At 37.5% G+C, this 19,006-nt stretch overlaps 1 protein-coding gene across 2 annotated transcripts in view; it reads left to right on the top strand.

The window, feature by feature from the left end:
- Window positions 1-9,560, top strand: part of LOC109049343 (adenylate cyclase type 8-like) — a 45,168-nt gene extending 35,608 nt beyond the window's left edge. For both annotated transcript variants that reach the window (XM_042718792.1, XM_042718793.1), the window contains 5 exons: window positions 3,543-3,701; window positions 6,662-6,808; window positions 7,097-7,189; window positions 7,332-7,446; window positions 8,879-9,560. In XM_042718792.1, coding sequence (XP_042574726.1) covers window positions 3,543-3,701; window positions 6,662-6,808; window positions 7,097-7,189; window positions 7,332-7,446; window positions 8,879-9,363 — 999 coding nt within the window. In that variant the 3' untranslated portion in view covers window positions 9,364-9,560. The remainder of the gene's footprint in view (window positions 1-3,542; window positions 3,702-6,661; window positions 6,809-7,096; window positions 7,190-7,331; window positions 7,447-8,878) is intronic.
- Window positions 9,561-19,006: the final 9,446 nt, after the last annotated feature.

The raw sequence follows: 19,006 nt of genomic DNA, 5'->3' as shown, positions 1-19,006 counted from the left end.
GGGGCATATCATCAGCGTAGACAGCAGTTATTGGTACTGTATATTACACTGCTATCATTTAATACACAGATCTAATATAAACGTGATTTATTTCCCAGCTGTATATCACCGTATATCAGAAGTTTAAACTGTTATGGCTTTAAAACGCATGATTTCAGTGCGATAGACATAATAATCAAAACCAAACAGATGTTTTTTAGCAGAGTATCTGAGATATCTATTCTGGAAAAGGGGGCGGGGAGCAGCAGCTCATTTGCATTTAAAGAGACATACACAAAACCAGCCTGTTTCTGCTTCTACTCAAAATAGGTATTTTTTAAAATGATATAATAAATTATCTGTGGGGTATTCTGAGCTGAAACTTCACAGACACATTCTGGGGACACCTGACACTTATATTACATTTTGTAAAAAGGTACATAATAGGGGCCCTCTTAGTGTGTCTTAATTCGCTAGTTGTTTTATTCACTTTTTAGAAATTATTTTTTACTTGAAACAAAAAACAATAAATAAATAAATCCCCTATTGGGACATGGTAATGGGGAGAAACACTGAGATGGTAGGAAAATTATATTTCAGTGGTTTTTTGATGCTCACAAAACTTTTGTGATGGAAATAATATGAGGAAAAAAATACTTTTGTGATCAAACAAAGTTTGGGGCAATGCAATACTTTTGCAAGAGAATTTAAATGTTTTGTGAGCTAACGCAAAAGCATTGAAATATAATTTTCCCTCTCATGTCATATTTTTGTCCTCTTAGGGGCTCCTTTAAAAATTTATCAGTGGAGTAAAACAAAATATACTTTTTCCCCCCTGAAAATAAGTCTTTATATATTATGCGTTATGGCTTCTCAAGAAAGTGTCTTGTTTTAAGGATTTTAAGAAATTTTACAAAACGGAATAATTAAAACATACAAAGAAGTTATTTTTGCAGTGTATACAGCACTGATATTAAAAACAGAGCCTTTAGTGTGTCTCTTTAGTCTTTCTAAAGAATTTAGGAGTAAAATCTAGGACAAAGTAGATTCGTTCTATAAATGGAGAACTCCAATGAGTCTACTGAGCTCTGAAAGGTAATAAAATGGTGTAAATTCAGCACATGTTCCCCTTGATTAAACTGTGAATGCAGGTACATGCCTTGCTCAAGGGAATAAGGCATGAGGGATATAACTTTTGTGTTATCTTCTGCGTGAGAGCCTTGAACGTCACCACCGAAGCGCTTAGCACATAATTTTATCATGAATAACACAATGCATTAATTTTAGCCACTATTGTAACAGCTGCTCTTCCACCAGCCAGACTTTAACCGTTTAAATTACTGTTCTGATAGCGATAAAGTCCCCGACCACTTCACACAGTAGCTAGATTCAAAACCGTCCCTCCCAAGACACCTAAAACTTTTAAAACTCATTTGTATTAAACTCTTTTCATACAGTTTTCTTTTGTCAAATGTAATTTGCTTGATATGCACTGCCTTAATTGTCTAATGTCTGAGTGTGTGCGTCCATCTCTGTGTGTGTGCATGTGTTTTAGAGGTTAATGGAGGTTAGTCTTGTTGATGTGTTTTTAATAATCAGTTAGACAGTCGTACACCCCTGTCTGCCCCACTTGCATAATTACTCCTCATAAAATCATCTTTGAGAGCATTCGCAAATAAATGCACACACACACACATGCATTTTACACTCATACACATGCATAAACACTTACATCACACCCTGACTGTTAGTAAATTAATTTTTCAATCTGGACGCCTTTGTGAAACAGTTCCAATTAAAGCTAGATATTAATGTATGCAGATGAGCGTGTGTTGCTGCTTAATTAAGGGGGACCTTGTTGGAGCTCTTTGGCTGGAAGAGAGCTGATGGAAGCCAGGCTGAACAGAGATATCAGAAACGCAGCACAGCTCACTTCCTGTTAGAGTCGAGACGTACCACAAAGGGTCATGACACTGCCAAAGCATTTAAGGGTACTTACTGCGTACAGTGTATGAAAGAAATAAAACAGTGATGTCAAAAATGATGTCATCATCTACTCGTGTTGCTTGAGGACAAAAGGAGATTTTTACACAGATCAGGAGACTCATCTGAGGCACTTGTCCAGATATAAACAGCAAAAATGTATCACCTGAACACTTGATCTGATCACCCGAGATCAATCTTTATACCAGGTGTAAATAGAGCCAACTTAACCAGAAGAAATACATTTATATGTGCTGTCCAAATGTAAAACAAGTTATTCATTCAGTGTAGTTTGGTAGCGAGGTTTATGGTATCTCACTCTGGGGCTCGGCATCAACTTAAATCAGTGGGAGGAATGGATGAGAAGTCTGCCAAAAGCCTGATGATTTTAGCAGAATGATGATCCCAAAGCCAAATTCACTTTTTAATTAACTTGTTCAAAAACAAAAATGTGAATAACCTGCAGTGGTCTAGTTAAAGACTAGTATAATTCAGCTGAGAATATGGCACTGTTTGAAAATGAAATCTGATTAACCTCAACAAACCGGAGCAAATCTGCATGGAGCAATGGGCCAAAATCACATCTACAAAAATTAGCTAAAGCACTTATAAAGTAAAATGTTAACATTGATGCAAATGGATGGCATTATAAATAGTAAAAATAATATAGTCTTTTACATTAAAATTGAGAATATTTTTAAAGATGAAGCTAAATAAGAACATTTGGAATCAATGTTGTAAAGCATTTGTAAAAAAAAAAAAAACTTCTGATTATGAGTTATTTAGCACATTTAAGAAGAGAGTGCACATCTGTGCATCTTTCCTATTGTTGATTACCTACAGATGCTTTCCTCTTCTGGTTGCTAGGATTTTTGTGTGTCTTTTTTCCAGTGACTGGATTTTGTTTGCTGAGTGTGTATTTGCGATTTATCTGCCTAGTATTGCTGACAGTTATTAGATATAGCCATTTTTTGTCTCTCTCTTCTTTGAAACTTAAAGCCTTTTCTTTTTAAATATATATAAAACAAAGGTTTGAGGATAGTAACATTTATTCAACCACTGCACATTAAATAGGTTAAAAGTTATTGTAAATGTGTATAATTCTGCAAAAATCCAAAAAATCTTTTCAACAAATTTGTAAATTGCAAATAAATATTTTCAGCAAGTTTCTTCACCACCAAATCAGAATGATTTCTGAAGCATTATGTGACACTTAAGACTAAAGTAATGGATGCTGAAAATTCAGCTTTGCATCACAGGAATAAATTACATTTTAAAATATATTGAAATAGAAAATTTTAGAATTTTTTTTAGAAATTTTAAATTGTAGTAATATTTCACAGTATTACTGTTTTCTCTGTTTTGATCAAATAAATGCAGCCTTGGTGAGCATAAGAGACTTCCTGCTATATATTTTATGTTATTAATATTTTTGTTCCTCACTGTCTGTCTGAAGTCTTGAAGTGTGATCAGATGATATTTGTGTGTGTCTGGGCAGATATTGAGCTTCTCTCTGACCCGTACATCCACATCTGTGATCTGTTTTAGTTCTGACTAACTTTATTCTCTCTGTCTCTCAGCTGGAGTATACCGCTCGTCTGGACTTCCTATGGCGTGTACAGGCGAAGGAAGAGATAAATGAGATGCGAGAGCTGCGTGAACACAATGAGAACATGCTCCGGAACATTCTCCCCAGCCATGTCGCACGCCACTTCCTGGAGAAAGACAGAGACAATGAGGTAGAGAGACAGAATGGATCTGGGTGTGTCACTCCTTTAGTCTGACAGGAAAAGCATGGCAGCACTTAGACAGCAAGAACATCATATGAGGAGGAGGAGATGAATAACCAACAACACCACCACCCCCCCTCCTCTTTATTGTGCTTTACTGACATGACAGTTAACTACAGAAGTCAATAGTAATTAAGCAAGTTATACAAATGAATAGTTAATATACATGACATTTACATTAAGTCATTTAGCAGATGCTTTTATCCAAAGCGACTTACAAATGAGGACAATGACATGACAAAACAAGACTATACCAAACAGACAGGTAAAGTCTGTAACTCTGTTCCAAAATCTAGTGAGCTGCCTAAAAAGACAGCATCCTTACTATCACAAAACTTCAAAAGTGTTAAGTGAGCTGGAATGTTGTGCATAGGTAGCAAAATCATAAAAACAGAGAGCACACAGACTACCATTCAAATTTATTTATTTTGAAGAAATTAATACTTTTATTCATCAAGGATGTATTAAATTGACCAAAGTTGACAGTAAAACATATCTAATCTTACAAAAGATTTCTATTTCAATTAAATGCTGTTACTTTCATAAAAAAATCTAATATTACTATATGAAGTAGCACAACTGTTTTAAACAGTGATAATAAGAAGAAATGTTGCTTGAGTCCCAAATCAGCATAGTAGAATGATTTCTGTAGGATCATGTGAAACTGAAAACTTTAACGATCCTGAAAATTCAGTTTTCCCATCACAGGGATAAATTATAATTAAAAAACATTTTAAAATATATTAAAATTGTAATATTATTTCACAATATTACTGTTTTTGCTGTGTTTAATGTAATGTTATACTGTATTATTATTTTATTATTTTAAAAAGTATTTCAGCATAAGAGACTTGTTTTAAAAACATTCAAAAAAATCTTTTGAAAGGTAGTTTATATTGGGTCAAATCAATTTTTTTAATTACACTGAACTTGTATTTTTTATTTTACTGAGCTTGTTGAAATACATTCTGATACTTTCTGTAACATAGATTGTTTTTCTTCTGGCAGTCATGTTTTTGTTTTGCTAGTTTCTTTCTTTTTCTTTTCTTTCCTACCTTTCTTTCTTTCCTTCCTTTCATCCTCCCTTCCTTCATTTCTTCCTTTTTTCTTCCTTCTTTCCTTTCTTTCTTTTTGTGAAGGCAGGCTGTGTGTTTATGTGCTCTCTTGTCCTGACGTGACTCTTCTGTTTATTTCTGGAATGTTCCGCTGTCAGTCAATCAGACAATAGGGAGGCTAAATAATGGAGCTGTATAACTCACAGATAAAAAATGCATCCATTAAGCTTGTGTATGTGTGTGTGGGAGAGAGAGAGAGAGAGAGAGAGAGAGAGAGAGAGATTATATTGAGTTGCTTTAATTATCCCATTCATTTATAATCAGGTGGAGTATTGAGGCATGATTTAACTGCTGACGCTAAATGTGTATGTGTGTGTGTGTGTGTGTGTTTGTGTGTGTGTGTCTGCGCTTGAGTGTGTGAACTATAATTTACGTCACTCTCTGCTTTTATTAAGATGAGAAAATTATCCCTCTTCCTCACACACGCATACACAAAACCTGCCACTCTTAAAGGGCACTGCGGTCATTTATTTCAGTGACTAACACTTATTAAGTTTATTATTACCTGTTTTCTACACTTGTCTTCAGCAGTCACTGACTTTTTATACAAATGATCTCTCAGCAGTACTGGCATGCAGTGATGACATCATGCGTCAGTGGGGCGTATCGGTGTGATGCTGAATGTTTGGGGTGTATTGAGAGAGTTTAACCTCCTCTAATATTGATCATGTTATTGACCACAGCTCTCCCTTTAAACTGCAAAGTAGTTAGAGCAGTGGCCTTGTGGCTTGCACACTTTACACCTTAAATGTACGTAATTACTCACACACTTTATATGAATTGTACACCTAATTTGAAAGGTGTGGTATGTGTGTATGTAGTGTGTCACCTGTGAGGTCTGTGCATAGCCATGTGTATATGGAAAGTGTCTTTAAGCTATGAATTTTTAAGGCTGTTTAGAGTTTGTTTACACAGGACCTGTGTGTCTTGTGTTCTGTCTTATAATTATTGCTCACATACATAATTTTTTTATACCACTGCAATACTTTTTGCTGCATTTTTTTATTTATTTTTTGCTATAAAATAATTTATATTATATTATTATCCATTTAAATTTTAATTAAAATGTTTTTTGTAATGTAATGTAATTTGGTTGTGTGTTTTTGGCATTTCATAATTTTTTGCCAGAAATAATTTGAAATAACTTTTTATATCTTTATTATTATTATTATTATTATTTTATAAACATAAACTTTTTTTTTTTTTACCATTTATTTAATCGCAGGTAACAAAAACCTGCAGGTGGCCCTTACACTTTTTGTTGCGACACTTCTTTGTTTTTAAGAAGAGAAATTGCATATATATATCTGTAATATTATATTGTATTATAATATATTATATTGCATTATTTTATATTATTCATTAATTAAATCTAACATTATTAATGTAATACATTGTTACACACACACACACACACACACACACACACATATATATATATACACATTATACACATTATGTAAACAAAAACTTATGTGCTTAATCGCGATTAATCGTTTGACAGCACTACTATATGTATGTATGTGTTTTATTGGCATTATATATCAGATATCAGCGTTATCAGATGCATGGTTCTGCCTTCTGTTCTAGTGTTTGTTATAAAGCAACACTGTCCTCTAGTGGAGAGTTTTAAAAAGTCACCCATTGTGCATATATTCTGAAGTTCATTGGACCCACATTTTTATATGCATTCACATCTGTCATTTTAAAGCTCATTTGTGTCAAATTGAAGAAAACTCTGAGGTCGACCTCATTCCAGCGAGGAGGTTTTTAACGTGTGATCTCCATCCGTAGGAACTCTACTCGCAGTCATATGACTCTGTGGGAGTGATGTTCGCCTCCATTCCGGGCTTTGCTGACTTTTACTCACAGACTGAGATGAATAATCAGGGTGTGGAGTGTTTGCGGCTGCTCAACGAGATCATCGCTGATTTTGATGAGGTCAGAATTCTACCAGCACAAATATGCACTTATTTAAAGGCATAGTTCAACAATAACCCCCCATGTTGATCCAAACATATTCAATGACCAAAATTACAGCGTACAGGTTTGTAATGAAATAAGGGAAAGTAAATAATGACAGAACTGTCAGTTTAGGCTGAACTATCTCTTTAATATGAATGATTCTCTCTAAGACACACAAATCCATCACACCTGCTCAGAAGCTGCTGTTGAATGTTTAATGCTACATATGTAGGCTGTCATATCTGAAAGACTGTCTCTCTGCAGCTGCTAGGGGAGGAGCGATTTCAGGACATCGAGAAGATAAAGACCATCGGCAGCACATACATGGCCGTGTCAGGACTGTCTCCTGAGAAACAAGTATGAAAACACACACACACACACACCTACAGAAATCTATACACTTGTGCATACTAAAGCAGATATTACTGGATGTCTTATAAGCCTGTATTGTCTAGTTTAGTTTGTGCATTAATCTTTCTATATGTGTGTGTTACCATAGCAATGTGAGGATAAATGGGGGCATCTGTGCGCGCTGGCTGATTTCGCCATTGCTCTGAATGAAAGCATTCAGGAGATCAACAAACATTCATTTAACAACTTCCAGCTCAGAATCGGTAAGAGTCAAATGATTCAAACAAATAATTTAGAAGAACCTTTGGAAGTGAGAATGGAGCACAACAGTGACTGCCGATTTTTTGATCAGCCTTGATTCCGGAAGTTTTTTGCCTGTTTGTTTTCTCCACAGGCATTTCAGAACAGTTTTATAAAATATTCAAAGCCATGAATCATGGTGAGCTCTGAGATGATTCACAATATTACAATTTTATTTGAAGCAAAAAAAAAAAAAAAAAAAAAAAAAAAACTATTTTTTGATGGAAATTTTATTTACGAAATATTATTGCAAAAGATATTTGAGGTTGTAAGGAGACTTGATTATGTAATTTGCAATGCTTTGTGGGAGTGGGCAGTCACTATTCCTGTTTCCATGGTTACTTCTCTGACTGGTCAGTGTCCTTTCAGGATCATGGGTAATGGATTTCTTCACCATGTGATTTATTTTGAAAAATCATGCTGAAAACTTTTTATTATTATTTAGTATTATTTTTATCTCAAGGGCATCTAAAAAATAGACTGTAGACTACCATTCCAAAGTGTGAGTAAGAGGTCAGTAAAGTTTTAAGAAATTAATACTTTTATTATGCATTAAATTAGATAAAAGTGACATTGAAAATTTTACACAGGATTTCTATTTCAAATAAAAGCCGTTCTTTTGAACTCAGAAACAAAGTAATGTATTACAATTTCTGTATTAAAAATAATAAGCAGCACAGACATTTTCAATTAATAATGATAAGATGTGAGGTTTGCCAAGAACCAAATCAGCATATTAGAATGATCTCTGAAGGATCATGCAACACTGAAGACTGGACTAATGGCTGCTGAAAATTCAGCTTTGCATCACAGAAATAAATAACATTTTAAAATTTATTAAAATATCATTTTATTTATAAAATTTAAATATGATATTATTTATCCCGTTTGTATAGCCCTTATCGCCTTCTAAATATGTTTGTTATCGGCACACAATATTACTTGACAACCTCAGGTATGTCTTGAAAGATTTATTCATTATGACCAAAATCAGTGTTTTCTGATGAAAATGTGGTCCCACTTTATATTAGGTGGCATTAATTAATATGTACTTATTGTATTGCAAAACACTGCTATTGAGGTGGGATACAGATAAGGTTTGGTGTTATTGGGTATGTTTAAGGGTGGGTTAAGTGGATGGGTCAACAGTGTAATTTTAAATGTAATTACAGAAACTGATTACAAATTACAGATGTAAGGTATTTTTTAAAATGTATGTACAATGTAAAAACATGTATGTACATAATAAGTACATTGTATCAAATGATTAATTTAGGCCACCTAATATGAAATGGGACCAGATTTTTTACTGTTTACTTTCTCAATAGCCCTCTATTAGAAGGCTGAAATGCATGTCTTTTTAACAGTGAGATATGCTGATTTCTCTCTCCTCAGGTATGGCTCACGGCTCTGTGGTGGCTGGAGTGATCGGCGCTAAGAAGCCTCAGTATGATATTTGGGGGAAGACGGTCAATCTGGCAAGTCGCATGGACAGCACGGGCGTCAGCGGGAAGATCCAGCTCCCAGAGGAGACCTACGCCATCCTGAACGAGCGTGGCTTTGCCTTCGAGTACCGAGGCGAGATCTACGTGAAGGGCATCAGCGAACAGGAAGGCAAGATTCGTACGCACTTCCTGCTGGGCCGCGTGCAGCCCAACCCGCTCATCCTGCAGCCGAGAAAGCTCACAGGCCAGTACTCCCTCGCCGCCGTGGTGCTCGGCCTGGTCCAGTCCCTCAACCGGCAGAAACAGAAACAAATCCTCAATGAAAACAACAACTCAGGCATCATGAAGGGCCACTACAACCGCAGAACTCTGCTGGCACCGGGCGGCTCGGACACCAGCCACGCCGAGGTCACGGACAAGAGCGAGCTGGCCTAGACGACGGGGAAAACAGACTGCGTACTCAACCAAAAGACTGAGCTGTACTTCAGACTGCTGCCGTTGACTGAGTGTCTCTCTTGCTGTCTGTGTTTCTTTTTGTATTTCTTTTGTATTTGAGAAACAATAAAGGGGTTTAATTTTTTTATAAAGGTATGGGTTTCCTTTAAATAAAGGTCTGTATGTTTGATTCTTTACATTCAAGACAATGCCTCACGTTATGTTGGAAATATTGTAACACTGAGATTCTTCTCAGAATTATTAACGTCCCTAAACCCAGATTTTATTCAACACTTAAAGCCAAAATGGTCCCATCTGCAGCTTTTTTTGTTGACCAGTGTCTGAAGCATACACCTCAACTCGACAGTAACATTGGCCAGTGACAGCCTATGACGGCATCACCCGGCGCAACCTCGGTATAAAAGCGCGCAGAGAGAGCATATCATCCGCTTCTTCATCTGAAGCTTATGTCCGAAGTGAAATAGAGGGAATTAGAGAATGCAGTGTCTCGTTCCCTTCTCAGGGAACCATGGTTACATAGTAACCTGAGACATTCCCTTCCGAGGGAACTTCAAACTGCATCCTCTAGAGGTCGCTATGGGGAACAGTTATACCCATGCTGCCATGCTGATGGAAGTGCATGCCAGAAACCACAGCGAGCACTAAGTACCAACTCTACCATAGTCATGGGAGTTACCCCAAAGATGCCTTGACGTCTGTCAGTGACATTATCCCTGCATTACCTAAAAGAACTTACCTGTTAAGGGCTGGGCTAGGAAGCCTAAGCCTAGGGCAGAGCTCGAGGCTTAGAATCAGAAGAAAGAGATTCCATTAAGGGGATATGGCCAGGTGTCTAAAAATCAAACCAGATCCTGGCCTTCCATCCAGGGGGGCTAGCACCTGTTCTGAATAAACCTGCTCAAAGAACTGACTCAAAAGATTTTTGGTACCAACACCCTGTTTAGAAATGTATCAACAGAGATACATAAGTTGATTGGAGCCCAAGGTGAGATCCGGGGCCTAAACCAACTCTTAGAAAGGGATGTCGTGGAAATTCCTTAAATGAGATTAATGCAATCAAACAACAAAATTAAAAATTTCCATAACAGGGAACGAGGCTGACAGCGTGTAACCCTTAACATACAGGATTTTAGACCACAATGTGGATTTTACAAAGTGCACAGAAGCTCAGCGTGTGCACTTACCATAACATGGATTTAGAAACACCGTTGGTTAAGGGGTAACTGAAGCTGTATTAAACCAGCCTAGGAGCCCTACTTGACTGTGCCACGCTCACAGAACAGACTCTGTAGCATCTGCTCACAGATGCCCCGAAGGGAGTGGAGTGCTTGCAAGAGGCCCTTCATGGAGAGGGGAGTACAGCTAGCTCACTTAACAAGCAACTTACCAGAGAGGCAGGAGATGACCCAGCCACCTGGCATGACTTTTTGATGAGTCTGCAATATTCGCAATAATAACATTACCTGCTTGAGGGAAAGTGTTGCCAGGTTTTCATAACAAAACCCACCCAACTGCTACCCAAAACTAGCCCAAACTATCTTCATTTCAAAGGGGCCCCTGTAAAAATCACGTTCCAGGGGCTAAAATGCCCATTATTGGAATTGCTTCAACCCGTGGACATGAAAAACAAGTCCAATTCCACAGGAAAACCATGGACTTGGCAACACTTTGATGGATAGTAATGTCTACAATGGACACAAGCACTTTCACGGTGACCACAACAGCTTTAAGTTGTCTAATTTGGCACGATCTCCCTGCTGCACTAATAGTAGTAAGCCATTCCTCTGTGTATACATATCCTTACAAGTACAATTTTAGCTGTATTATTTGTGTCCCCTTCAAAAATAACTCTTGAGTAATTTTATGTTTATTGTTCCCCCACACTTCCCCCACAACAACAACACCATATAAAATCAAAAAAAATTGTGACACCATAAAAACACACACACACACAGATCACACCTCTCCTCTGAGCAGAAACATACAAGAGGGGTTTTCACAGAAACACAAATCTCTCATACCTCAGGGAACGCAGTGTACTCAAGCCCACTCCGCAGAGGGGCAATTACTGGTTCAACCATAGGGTCAGTGTGACTGGGAGGACCCGCAGACCTGACTGTCTATGGAGTGTTATGCTCCTCAATGCCTCAGCAAGAGGAGCTCTAGCTCAGAGAACGTGCATGATGGTTAAGAAAAAACTCAAATATCAGGAGACCCCTCAGGATGAGAGATGAGTAGCGCACCCTGGCCAGAGCATGTCCTGAAGCATGTACTCAGAAGAGTACTAGCCTGCGAGAAGGACCCGCAAGTCCTAAGGTTGCAGCGTTATACTGGGGACCTGATGCTGGGATGCTTCCGCAGGAGGTCCTGACTTAGCAGGGGGGTCAAACCTAAAAAGTCAGAAAACAGAACAGGTCCGAGTAGTGCTGCAGAAAAAAAAGGCTAGTATTGAATACACAAAAACTAGCAGTGGAGTAGATGAAATGGATCATACTGCCCAAGCATGGCTCCCGCGCATGACTCAGGCTCATGGATATAGGCTGAAAGCGAAGTCCGGAGAGCACTAGGGTCCGTACCATCAGTAGGTAGTTATAGGAAACATGGAAACTAGCCAAAATATCATAGGCCCAGCATAAGAGACTGCAATGCTAGTGCAGGAGGCTCCTACCTAGCCTCAGTCAGGAGAGAAGCTCAAATCTCCCCTTAGACCCATGCCCCTTTTGAGCCCTACCCGCAGGTGGGGGAGGGGCGCGAGTCACGACACTAGTCTTCTGAGACCGCCTTTGATCCTTAGATCGAGACGGGCCAGGACCGCTTTGTTGCTCAGACCTGGACCTTCATGGAATGAAGGATTTAAAGGCAGCTGAGCGCGTCTTGGCCTCCTTAAACTTCTCAACCACCATCTTGACGGAAGTGCTGAAAAACTCAGAAGGGGGAAACCGGCACATCAAGAAGAAAGCCCTTCTCTTTTGACCTGATATTCACTAAATTCACCCACAGATGTCTCTCCGTAACCACCATGGCTGCCATTAATCTGCCAATGGCAGTGACGGCCTGCTTGTTATAGCCAGACATACCAATACCTATCTCCCCAACCAAATCAAACAACTCATCAGCCTAAACACCCTCTGCTTTGTCTTTCAGCAGATTAGCCTGACAAACCTAAAACCGCACATGAAGGGTTCCATTTGGGACAGGGCCATTGTTGTGTTTAGATGTATGCTTCAGACACCAGTCACACTGAAGGTGTTCCCCATAGTGACCTCTAGAGGAGTTCGAAGTTCCCTCGGAAGGGAACCTGATGTGACATGAACATTTCATAAATATATTTTAGATTGCACTATTATTGTTTTGACTTTATTAGGAGTGTTGCAATTTTGCTTAAAGCAACTGATGTCGAATTAAGGTATGTTTAACAAATTCCTTTCTCAGTCTGCACTTTTACTAATTTCTTGCGTTTTGTTTAGATGTTTAGATACACTAAAGCAAAAACACCTGGATTATATACATTATTACAGAGACAAAATTATTTTACAGATAAAGCATGACGTTGCATTAAGAGAATATTCTCATGCCTCAAGACAAACTATGGAGAACGATGAAGATTGTCAAGGATTTTCCAATGAAGGTATGTGACGTGTCAAAGATGGCAGATTTTTTGACTGTTTCTTTAAATGAGGTTGTGTTCCTGTCCCACATAGCCTTAGGTTAATTAAATGAAGTTATATTAATTAAAAAATATAGTTTTTAAATTAAATATTAAGTAACTGAATATATGTGACAACAAAGCCAGTCATAACGGTTATTTATTGAGATTTATACATCATCTGAAAGATGAATAAATAAGCTTTCCACTGATGTATGGTTTGTATGGACTGGACAATATTTCGCTGATAATCAACTGTTTTAAAATCTGGAATCTGAGGGTGCAAAAAAAAAAAATAATTAAAATAATGAGAAAATCGCCTTTAAAGTTGTACAAATGAAGTTCTTAGCAATGCATAATTCTAATCAGAAATTAAGTTTTGATATTAATGGTGGGAAATTTACTAAATATCTTCATGAAACATGATCTTTACTTAATATCCTACTTATTTTTGGCATAAAAGAAAAGTGATCAATTTGACTCATACAATGTATTTTTGGGTATTGCTACAAATATACCCATGCTACTTAAGGTTTTGTGGTCCAGGGTCACAAATAACATGTATATTTTATACACACATTATACACACACGTAAAGATGGCAGTGCAGGTCTGTCCTGTAGAGGGCGAGGTTGACTCAGTTGTGCCTGCACCACCGGTCAAATGACTGAAGAAATACGAGTCAAATTTGTGTGCATGTGTGTAATACAATCTCTCTCTTAATAGTAGTAATTGTTAATAGTAGTAAAGAAAATTTTATTTACATAGTAAATTAGAATTTATTTTATTATTTACTGAATTGATGTAATGTTTAAACTGGGTTTTTTCTCTAGTTTTTCTTCAACCCACTCTCCTTACGTAGGTGTTGTCTCCATGGAAACAGATGGAGTTTCCATCTTGTCAGTCGGACACGCTTCTTCCGACTGTATTTCTGACGGGTGGGCGGGGCTAAGAATCACATCACTCCTGTCTCACTCTTGACAGCCAATCAGGGATGTTGTGATTCTCGTGCTGTTTTATTTAACTGAGGGATAAAATTGAATGGAGGCAGTTGCCATGGTGAACAGTGCAAAGCTTTGATGTTGAGTGTGATAAAGTGTATATGTGAGAATGGGAAAATAGAGAGAGAATTAGAAAGGGAATTGATATTATCGGTCGAAGATCAAAGAGTTAAAATGCCTGAAAACTGGCACAAATACGACCTCAGCTGTGGCACTGTAGGGTGTGTGTGTGTGTGTCTGTGTGTAAGGATGATGTGTTTGTTACTTGACAAGCCATCTGTGAACAGTTTGCAGATTTTTCCTCAGCACTGGATGCTCACACATGGTTAGTTGACACACAACATGTCCATCAAGATTTTTTTTTTTTTTAGCAATATTTTAAAGGTATAGTTCTCCCAAAAATGAAAATTCTGTCATTAATTACTCACCCTCATGTTGTTCCAAACCCATAAGTCCTTCGTTCATCTTTGGGACAAAAATTAAGATATTTATTTTTGATGAAATTCGAGAGCTCTCAGACCCTCCATAGACAGCAAGGCTACTATCATGGTCAAGGGACAGAAATGTAGTAAGGATATTATTAAAACATTCCATCAGACATTAGGAGTTCAATTGTAGTTTAACAAAGCTACAAGAATAATTTCTATTCTTCTCCTCCGTTTCACCTTAGCGCTATTATGGAAAGTAACATTGTTGAACAAAGCATTGTATAATAAAGTCATTATTTTTGTTTTCTTTGCACAGAAAAATATTTTCGTAGCGAGTGAACCACTGATGTCACATGGACAATTTTGTTGATGTTTAGAGTACCTTTCTGGGCTTTTGAACTTTCGGGGTTTTAGTACCCTTGCTGTCTATGCAGGGTTAGAGAGCTCTCTGATTTCATCAAAAATATCCTTATTTGTTTTCTGATAATGAACGAAGGTCTTTCAGGTTTAGAATGACACAAGGGTGAGTAATTAATGACAGAATTTTAATTTTTGGGTGAACTATTCCTTTACGTTAATATTTATAAGAAAATTAAAAATGTATAGCCTAAGGGAAGTGACTGGGGCTAGTGGTCACACTTTTATTATTCTTTCAGTGAATATTTCTGAGGGAAGGTTTATTTTCGAAAGCCAATTTCTGTATAGACATGCAGAAATTGGTTAAAGGGATACTCCACCCCAAAATGAAAATTTTGTCATTAATCACTTACCCCCATGTCGTTCCAAATCTGTAAAAGCTCCCTTCGTTTTCAGAACACAATTTAAAATATTTTGGATGAAAACCTGCAGGCTTGAGACTGTCCCATAGACTGCCAAGTAAATAACAGTGTCAAGGTCCATAAAAGGTATGAAAGTCATCATAAGAATACTCCATCTGCCCTCAGACGTGCAATCTGGGTTATATGAAGCAACGGGAAGAATTTTTGTAAGCGAAGAAAACAAAAATAACGACTTTATTCAACAATTCCTTTGTCAACGGTCTCCTCTGTGTCTCTCCATATCACAGTATGCTGTGGATGCTCTTCTGTATGCAGTGTCTAATCTTTCCATCGCTTCATATAACCCAGATTGCACGTCTGAGGGCAGATGGAGTATTCTGACGATGACTTTCATACCTTTTCTGGACCTTGACATTGCTATTTACTTGGCAGTCTATGGGACAGTCACAGGCCTCCTGGTTTTCATCCAAAATATTTTAAATTGTGTTCCGAAGACGAAGGAGCTTTTACGGATTTGGAATGACATGGGGGTAAGTGATTAATGACAAAATTTTCATTTTGGGGTGGAGTATCCCTTTAAAACAATATTTGCTTCACATCATATATATATATAAGATGTCACAACCTGGTCACAACTAACCGTTCACTTGTTAACCTGACAACTACAGCATGAATAAAACAATTTTGAAGGCAGTTTTACACAGAAGTTTTAATTTTATTTTTAACTCTCTCTCTCATTTCCCCCATACAGTCACAATCCTGAGAATGGTGTATCTGCTGTTGCTTGGCAACAACAGTGAGAACCCCTCCCCCACCAGTGTGCAGCTGTTGTGGATGTGTGTGTATTCCAGCAGATGGCAGTCCATATTGATCATTCTATATGACATTCTTAATCACAAATACAGAATCAATTGTCATGTTTCCTTGATAGGAGGAGGGAGGAGCTGAGCTCCGATCAGCCTCTCAGCAGCCTGGATCACCACACAGGTACTGCATTATTCATGAAATCCTATGAATATTTAAATACTCTTCAGTTAGAATGGGCTGAAGACAGGATATGTTTAATGTAGGTGAGGTGTTCATCATAACGGTCCTGCTGGTTTATCAGGAGATGATCATTATATTTTAAGGTCCCCTGCAAGCAAGTAGCAAATTATGACTGTGATATTACTAATGGTTATTGGGTAAAAAAAAATGGACAAACCTTTAAATATGTCCTTCTTAAACTTTTTGTTTTAATAGTAAATAAGTCAACACAGGACAGAAACAAAAGGTGTGAAGTTTAAATATGTGAATGCTTAAATGATATTTGAGAGCTGTGAGACAGATTTTCTAATTTTTTGGAACTATTTCTTCATATTCAAACAACAAATAGGAAAAATCTACAGATAAAAATATGGATACATAATATTAATTTAAATGATTATAATAAAATACACTCTTGTTAATAATAATATTTTATTTATTTATTTAATTTTCTTTTTTAATACTAGAGATTCTAAATCCATTGAAGCTCTGGAATCTTTCTACCTTAATATTAATTATCACACAAAGCTATGGCTTTGGATGATTTAATATATATTTTGCACATGAAATATTTTTATTTTTTACTATTTTTATGGTGCTTTGTGGTGATTTTGTCTTTTTTTGGTGCTTGTTAATTCCTGAAACACTTGTGCAGAAAAAAGCAAGATAGGATTTTGTGCCCAAAGATCTGTGGCTAAATGTGTTCCCAACATTTTTAGAAATCATTTCTACACCCCTGGCCATAGCAACCTACGAATGTGTGAACTTGACCTGCCTCATCTGATCACACAAGCCAACTTCCATCTTCTGCCATCTCCTATATTAGGTATACATCAGGCAGTTCTTTAGGCACTGATATGTCAAACTGTCATCTTTGATTTGTTTATTTTGGGCTAAACCTTTAAGAAATGTCATGAAATTTAACAGCCATCCAGCTTTAAAAAAAAAGCAGAAAAGTTTTTGACAATTTTAGCTTCACAGCTGTCAAAAAATCGCAAATTCTTTAATGTGAGAAAATATTCAAATACTCTGAAACCAGGCCTCATAAAACCTCTAAAACCTATAAATTCAAGGTTTGTCTAACCCCCACTGGCACAAGAGTAGCACCAGGGGGTTAACACACATAATTTACATATTTTGACACAGATTTACCTTCATTGTAAGTGCATGCCTCACTGTAACCCAGATTTGAGCTTTTTTATTTTGTGGTAATTACAAACCACCACAGGATCTTAACTTAACCTGTAATTTTCCTTTAACTCTTTAAGTCTGCTGAGTTATGAAAGGGCAACCGCCAAACAAACTGAAACATATTTTCTTTAGGATGCAGCCCTCAGGAGCTTTTAGTCTGGGCCTGAATCTAGAATTGAGCTGGCATGATGTAGAGTGGGCATGATATTTTATGATGTAGAGTGGTCTATTTTTAGCATAACTAAACACACCTGCACAGGTGACTGGAGTGAACTCTCATCTCAATTTATCTGACACCATTATAGGCTGGAACGAGATTTACACACACTGTGTTTCTCTGCTCCTTGCTGGAGCACAGCTGCAGCTGCGTCACCATGGAGATGCAGTCAGCCAATGACAGGCGGCAATTTTCCCTCCAGGGACCCTGCTGATTCGGGCTGGGGGGAGCATGGGGGCGTAAACAGGAAGAAAAAAATAAGAGGTGGGTGGATAGTGATAAATGAGAGACTGTGTATGTGAGCATGTGCAGGTATGTGAGTGCGAGTGTGCAGGTATGTGCGTTCTATCAGGTAGGCGGGGTTTACAACGTATGCATTCGACCTTGTTGCTAGGCAAGACCGGTATCCATGGTTACCTCCATATCCAATCAGGTGTTAATGTTGATGTTGGCGCCCGTTTCATTCATGTATGTTATGTGTGGAAGTGATGAAAATATAAGCTTTTTTTCATGGATATCGCTCCCATGTTCTGATCGGTCTCTGTTTTCTCTGATAACTTCCCATTGGAACTTAAATCTGGTCTTAGAAGCAGAGCTGTGGTTTAGATTTAGGTTTGGATTTGCAGTACTCATTATTCTTTAAACTGTAGGGAACAGATAGAGAACTGTGTAGGCCATAGTCAGTGCATCCGTCAGAACTGTAGGAGTGTTACATTTGGTTTGATATGTGTGTTAAGTGTGTGTGTGTGTCCTCTCCTCTCCTTCTGCCTTACAAAACCAAGTGACCGGTTGCTATGGGATCAGAGGCTTGGCGACCATTACTAAGGCCCAAAGGCAGTCATACATGAACCCAGTCAACCCAGAGACAAGAGACACAGAGAGAGAGAGCGATAAAGGGAGATAAAAGGAGAGAAGACCTGAAATATTTAAACAAATAACCTCACATTTTTATCTCACTTCAATATTATAAAATCCTTTAAAAAATGTGGCTAAAAAACTCTGTTTATTTTTTTTTAAATACAAACCATGGATAAACTAATAATGTACCAAACTTAAAATGTATGGATAAACTAATAACAAATGCCATGAGTGTCCATCAGGAGAATTCATTATGATTAAACTGTGATAAAACAGGAATATCACCTCAAAATTGTATGAAGAAAAATATTTTTGATTCTACAAGCATGAAAGATAACATTAACCGGCAAAATGAAGTGTGTCATAGTGATGAGCTCGTCGTTTATTCAGAAAGCTGTTATTTTCCCAGACTTTTGTTTCATACCAGAAGTCCTGTCTTGGTTACTTCTGGTATGAAACATAGTCTCAGCTTTAAAA

The sequence above is a fragment of the Cyprinus carpio genome, chromosome B2, assembly GCF_018340385.1.
Source record: "Cyprinus carpio isolate SPL01 chromosome B2, ASM1834038v1, whole genome shotgun sequence".
NCBI classification, from domain to species: Eukaryota; Metazoa; Chordata; class Actinopteri; order Cypriniformes; family Cyprinidae; genus Cyprinus; species Cyprinus carpio.
Note: the sequence above shows the minus strand (reverse complement) of the source record. Positions and strands in the feature narration are given on the sequence as shown.